General features: G+C 42.9%; 1 protein-coding gene across 1 annotated transcript; it reads left to right on the top strand.

The window, feature by feature from the left end:
* The first annotated feature begins 343 nt into the window (after nt 1–343).
* Nucleotides 344–3,667, top strand: LOC101615050 (52 kDa repressor of the inhibitor of the protein kinase). Its single transcript, XM_004673120.2, is given in 1 exon segment — nt 344–3,667. A coding segment is annotated over 1 exon segment (2,274 nt). The 5' UTR covers nt 344–400; the 3' UTR covers nt 2,675–3,667.
* The last annotated feature ends 3,072 nt before the right edge of the window (nt 3,668–6,739 follow it).

The raw sequence follows: 6,739 nt of genomic DNA, 5'->3' as shown, positions 1-6,739 counted from the left end.
AATTTATTAATTGCAAAGGACTAACCATTCTTCTGTCTCTCCTGGTCAAATGCCTCTGTTTTACAAGCTAAGATGCTGCATCTTCTGTGCTGTCCTTTCTTATTTCTGATTACATTTGGTGGATTGTCATGTGCTTCTTTTTTTATTATTTTATATTTTGTTTTATTTTTTATCTTTTCACAACTTTTATTAACATTTTCCATGATTATAAAAAATATCCCATGCGGACACACACACCCCGGGCGCGCGCGCCGGCCTGGCTGAGCCGAGCCGAGTCGAGCCGGGCCGGGCCGGGCCGAGCTGAGCTGACTCCCCTCCCCGGGGGACCCGACGGGCGGGTGGGCTGCCCTGAGGAGGCGGGGAGGGGAGGGAGGGCTCGGCTCGGCTCGGCTAGGCCACGATGCCGAACTTCTGCGCGGCCCCCAACTGCACGCGCAAGAGCACCCAGTCGGACTTGGCCTTCTTCAGGTTCCCGCGGGACCCGGCCAGATGCCAGAAGTGGGTGGAGAATTGTAGGAGAGCAGACTTAGAAGATAAAACAAATAAATAACTAAATAAGCATTATCGACTGTGTGCCAGACACTTTGAGACCTCCATGATCTGTAGAACTAGTCCTTATAGGACAGTTCTTCGAGATAATGCAATACCAACAATATTTGATCTTACCAGTCATTTGAACAACCCACACAGTAGACACAGAAAACGAATAAAAGAATTGAGTGAAGATGAAATCAGGACACTGAAACAGAAAAAAATTGATGACACTTCTGAACAGGCACATGAAACCAACAGCAATGCTCAGAACCCCAGTGCAGAAGGGGGCAGCCAGCAGGATGGAGACATTTTACCTTTGACCCTTGAAGAGAAGGAAAACAAAGAGTACCTAAAGTCTTTATTTGAAATTTTGATTCTCATGGGGAAACAGAACATTCCTCTGGATGGTCACGAAGCAGATGAGATCCCAGAAGGTCTCTTCACTCCAGACAACTTTCAGGCACTGCTGGAATGCCGGATCAATTCTGGTGAAGAGGTTTTGAGAAAGCGCTTCGAGACCACAGCAGTTAACACGTTGTTCTGTTCAAAAACGCAGCAGAAGCAGATGCTAGAGATCTGCGAGAGCTGCATTCGGGAAGAAACGCTCAGGGAGGTGAGGGACTCTCACTTCTTTTCTATTCTCACAGACGATGTAGTAGACATTGCAGGAGAAGAGCATCTGCCTGTGCTGGTGAGGTTTGTCGATGAGTCTCATAACCTGAGAGAGGAATTTGTGGGCTTTCTGCCTTACGAAGCCGATGCAGAGATTTTGGCTGTGAAATTTCACACTACCATAACTGAGAAATGGGGACTCAATATGGAGTACTGCCGTGGCCAGGCCTACATCATATCTAGTGGGTTTTCTTCCAAGATGAAAGTGGTTGCTTCTCGACTTTTGGAGAAATATCCGCAAGCTGTCTCCACACTCTGCTCTTCCTGTGCCTTAAACACTTGGCTGGCAAAGTCCGTTCCTGTGACGGGGGTGTCAGTTGCGTTAGGGACAATTGAGGAAGTTTGCGCTTTTTTCCACCATTCACCACAGCTGCTTCTAGAACTGGACAACGTAATTTCGGTTCTTTTTCAGAACAGTCAGGAGCGGGGTAACGAGCTGAAGGAGGTTTGCCGTTCTCAGTGGACAGGCAGGCACGATGCCTTCGAAATCTTAGTGGACCTCCTCCAAGCACTTGTTCTGTGCTTAGATGGTATAAACAGTGACACGAATGTTAGGTGGAATAACTGTATAGCTGGCCGAGCATTTGTCCTCTGCAGTGCTGTGACAGATTTTGATTTCATTGTAACCATTGTTGTTCTTAAAAATGTCTTGTCTTTCACAAGGGCCTTTGGGAAGGACCTCCAGGGACAAACTTCCGATGTCTTCTTTGCAGCCAGTAGCCTGACAGCAGTACTGCATTCACTCAATGAGGTGATGGAAAATATTGAAGTTTATCATGAGTTTTGGTTTGAGGAAGCCACAAATTTGGCAACCAAACTTGATATTCAAATGAAACTCCCTGGGAAATTCCGCAGGGCACAGCAAGGTAACCTAGAGTCTCAGCTGACCTCTGAGAGTTACTACAAAGAAACCTTAAGTGTTCCCACAGTAGAGCACATTATTCAGGAACTTAAAGATATATTTTCAGAACAGCACCTCAAAGCTCTTAAGTGCTTATCTCTGGTACCCTCGGTCATGGGGCAGCTTAAATTCAACACATCAGAGGAACACCATGCTGACATGTACAGAAGTGACCTACCCAATCCTGACACACTCTCAGCTGAGCTTCATTGTTGGAGAATCAAGTGGAAACACAGAGGGAAAGATATAGAGCTTCCATCCACCATTTACGAAGCCCTCCATCTGCCTGACATCAAGTTTTTTCCTAATGTGTACGCCCTGCTAAAGGTCCTGTGTATTCTCCCAGTGATGAAGGTTGAGAACGAACGCTGTGAAAATGGACGGAAGCGTCTCAAAGCGTACTTGAGGAACACTTTGACAGACCAGAGGTCAAGTAATTTGGCTTTGCTTAACATAAATTTTGATATAAAACATGACCTGGACTTAATGGTGGACACATATATCAAACTATATACAAATAAATCAGAGCTTCCTACAAATAACTCAGAACCCATTGAAAATACCTAAGAGATTTTTTAAATGGGCTTTGTCTTATATTTGATATTTCAAAGAAAAGCCTGTAAGGTGAATAGTAGGCCACTTAATCACTGAATACTTTGCCTATAGGCCTCCAGTTGAATATATTAGCCATTGGTAATTCACTTATTTAAATGGCCCCTGTTTGAATTCTCATGCTTCGAGCACCTGTCCTTTCAGAAAACAGCGCTGAGAGCTCCACCATCCACGTCCGTGTGTTCTCTGCTAGCGGTGCTCTGGCGTTGTTTTAGTTAAAGTCATTTTAGAGAGAAAATTATTGTGGATCCAGTTTCAGAAATTGAGTTACCAGTTTTTGAAGAGATGAATTTTGAGACCGTATGAGAGAAGAAAATACTTTTTATAAGAAGTTATAATGAAGTACACCATTGACTTGACTAGTAGGAGTTTTAAGTGTTAAAGATCTGTTAATGGCAGCACGCAGGAGGAGGAGGCAGCAGCAGGATCATGAATTTTAGGCCAGCCTGGGCTACATGGTGAAACCCTGTCTAGACTAGGACGTAGCTTAGCCACAGTGGAGCATTTGCCTAGCACGTGTAAGCCCCGGGCTCAGTCGTCAGCACTGAAAACAAACCTAAGGACAGGAAGAACCAGTGCAGTAATGGATAGTTACAGAAATTGCTAGAGAGAAGTTTGTGAACTCACCTTTCAACAGACAGTACAGAGATTCTGTCTGGAATGAACTTAAAGGAATGCATTGAGGTCTGAATGAGGAGTCTGGATTGCTGCTCCTTGTCCACTTGTTTACATTCCTTTGCTGAGCCTCCATTTCCATAAGCATTTCAGCAGGTAATCTGCCTCTGCTTTTCTGGTCAAGCAGAATCCGGCTGTCCATCTAGACAGGTGACCTGTCTGTTCTCTTCTTCTGTTTCCATGATTATATCTACTGCCTTGTCTTATAAGCAAAGCCTACAAAAACAAATGTTTGTGGTTTATCTAAAAATAATACAGAAAGTATTACTGTTATTTTTGGTGAAGAAAATCAATTTGTATAGTTTATTTCAATCTAAATTGTGAATTTTGTTTAAAGTTCAGGTACATTGTTCTTAGTGGGGTCAAAACATTCTTATAAATTCTCTTAAAATATATTTGATAATTAACCTCAAAAAAAAAAATATCCCATGCTAATACTCTCCCCCCCCTTGCACTTTCCCCTTTGAAATTCCATTCTCCATCATATTACCTCCCCATCTCAATCTGTCATGTGCTTCTTAAAGATGTTACAAGCTGGTTGTGAGTTCAGGGTCAAGCGCCCCCTGTCTCAGATCAAAGTGGATTTAAATTAATTTGCATGTTTCCCAATGCTCTTCACAGATTGGATTGGCCCTCAGATAGGTAACAAGAACATAAAAGGGAGACCAAACAGCACAAGGATAGTATTAATTTATACTTTCTTTCTTGCTTCTGACTACCTAAATTCACCTCTGTTAAATAAGATTTCTTGATCAAATGGACAAATTAGCCAAGATATTTGTTCAACCTAAAAAGTCCTCAGAAAAATATTTTCAATCTGGAAGTTAAGTGGATTGCTCAGTGGTTAGAGATACTTGCCAGTGGCTATACTGGTTTGGTATTTTTATTCCTATACCACATATAGTGATTTAAAGATGTCCCAAAGGTTTTTGCTTAATATTTTGGTTACTCCCAAGGTTCCATTTTGTCTATTGTTTCAGACTGAGACATGCTCAGAACACAAATGTGTGGCTAAACGGAGTCTATGCAGATACAGACAGACCTTTGGAGGCTCTGTTATCTGACCATAGGAACAGGTACAAGGGCCCATCAGTAAGGACTTAAGTTTATAGACCCCTGGAAGCAAAAGGAGGACACCCTAAGGTTACACTAGACAGACAGCCTCCCCTCCGGACAAATCTTCCAAAGCTCAGATTCAGCCACTGAACTACTCTCAGTTAGCTACAGTTTATCCAGGGAAAGAAGCCCTGGTAGCATTCTTACAGCATTTAAAGGATGCCATGTTAAAACACACGGGGCCAGATAAATGGCTTAGTGGTTAAGGCACTTGCCTGCAAAAACCACAGGACCCAGGTTCAATTTCCCAGGGCCCATGTAAGCCAGATACACAAGGTGGTGCATGTGTCTGAGGTTCATTTGCAGTGGTTGGAGGACCTTGTGCTCTCTCCTTCTCTTTCTGTCAAATTAATTAATTTAAATCTCTTTTTGAAAAAAACACATGACATAGTGCCTCCTTCCTAGGAGGAGGCAATCATCCTCAAAGATAAATTTATGTCACAATCAACTCAAGATATTTGTAAGAAACTCCAAAAGTTGTTAGCTGAACAAGGCAAGTCTTCAGATCAGTTGGTCCAGACCACTACTGCAGTCTATTCTAACTGGGATCTAGAAAAGGAGAGGAAGAAGGACCAGAGATACAGAAAATCCTGGTGACTATGTGACTATGCAAGCAACTCCTCAGAGAACTGGTACTGTCTCTGTGGCCCGTTTCCTCTGTGGATAGGAAGGCCGTTACAAGTGGGAGTGTCCCCATAGGCGAAAACTATCCCTCCACCCCATCCTGTCCTATTTGCAAGAAAAAATACTAGAATGCTACTTGTGCCCAAAACTGAATGGTTCTGTGTCACCTCCATCAAAGCTTGTTGATGGCCCTGGTCTTCCCCTACAGGCTCCTGTAACCCCAGACCACCTTGAGAACCCACAGTAACGATACAGGCATATGTATACAAGATATGCCGTAAAATCTTATCATTGACTGGGGCTCTCCAGTTTTCAGTGATTCATTTCCATCCTGGAGCTAGTTCTAACCTTATAGCTGCCTTTAGGGGCATTTCAGGTCAGGTTCAGAAAAAGTTTTTTGCAGAGTCTCTTTATTGCTTCTGGAGAGAATATCTTTTCCATCATGCCTTCCTTATAGTCTCAGAGATGCCAACCCCATTGCTTGTAAGATATATACTTTAAAAAATTTTCTTGTTTATTTTTATTTATTTATTTGAGAGTGACAGACACAGACAGAAAGAGGCAGAGAGAGAAAGAGAGAGAGTGGGCGCATCAGGGCTTCTAGCCACTGCAAACGAACTCCAGACACATGTGCCCCCTTGTGCATCTGGCTAATGTGGGTCCTAGGGAATTGAGCCTCGAACCAGGGTCCTTAGGCTTCACAGGCAAGGGCTTAACTGCTAAGCCATCTCTCTAGCCCTTAAAAAAATGTTTTTTGTTTATTTTTATTTATTTATTTGAAAGCGACAGACAGAGGGAGAAAAAGGGGGAGAGAGGGGGGGAAGATATATACTTTCTAAATATCAGGTAAAAATGATTTTACCTCCAGGGATAAGCCTATGTCTTCCTTTGATAGAGAAAAATGTAGAGCCTTCAGTTTGGGCAGATGGTGAAACCATAGGTCAAGCTGTCACTGCCACTGCCACTTCTGTCCAAATCCATCTTAATAACCCTGCTTACTCTCCTCGCCAAAAACAGTATCCACTAAAACCAGAGACTGTTGAGGGACTGAAACCCATAATAATAGCCTTAAAGAAAGGGGCTCCTAAAGGAGTGTTCTAGTCCATATAACTCTCCTATTCTTTGACTATGAAAGGGACCTAATAAATGGAAACTAGTTCAGGACCTCTAGTTAATTAATGATGTAGTTGGTCCCCCTTCATCCTGTGGTACCCAATCCTTATACACTCTTAATTTAGGTTCCCTCTGAAACTACTCATTATCCAGTCTTGGTCCTGAAGGATGCTTTCTTCTGTATCCTTCTACATTCAAATAGCCAGACTTTGTTTGCCTTTTAAGTTATTTGGATAGGTTTACCCCAGGGCTTTAGAGACAGTCTCCATCTGCTTGGTTTGGCCTTGGCTCAGGACTCAAAGACTGGAAGAGTCCTAAGACCACCCTGTTACCGTATATAGATAATCTTTTACTTGTAGGGCTTTTGAGGAAATGATCTCTTGAGAAACTGAGGCTCTACTCAACTTCCTGGCTAATAGGGGATGCAGTGTCTCAAGGGAAAAACTCAGTTATGTCAATCTAAGATTACTCATCTAGGAGTGATATTGGAGG

This window comes from Jaculus jaculus, chromosome 15 (assembly GCF_020740685.1).
Source record: "Jaculus jaculus isolate mJacJac1 chromosome 15, mJacJac1.mat.Y.cur, whole genome shotgun sequence".
Lineage (NCBI taxonomy): Eukaryota > Metazoa > Chordata > Mammalia > Rodentia > Dipodidae > Jaculus > Jaculus jaculus.
Note: the sequence above shows the minus strand (reverse complement) of the source record. Positions and strands in the feature narration are given on the sequence as shown.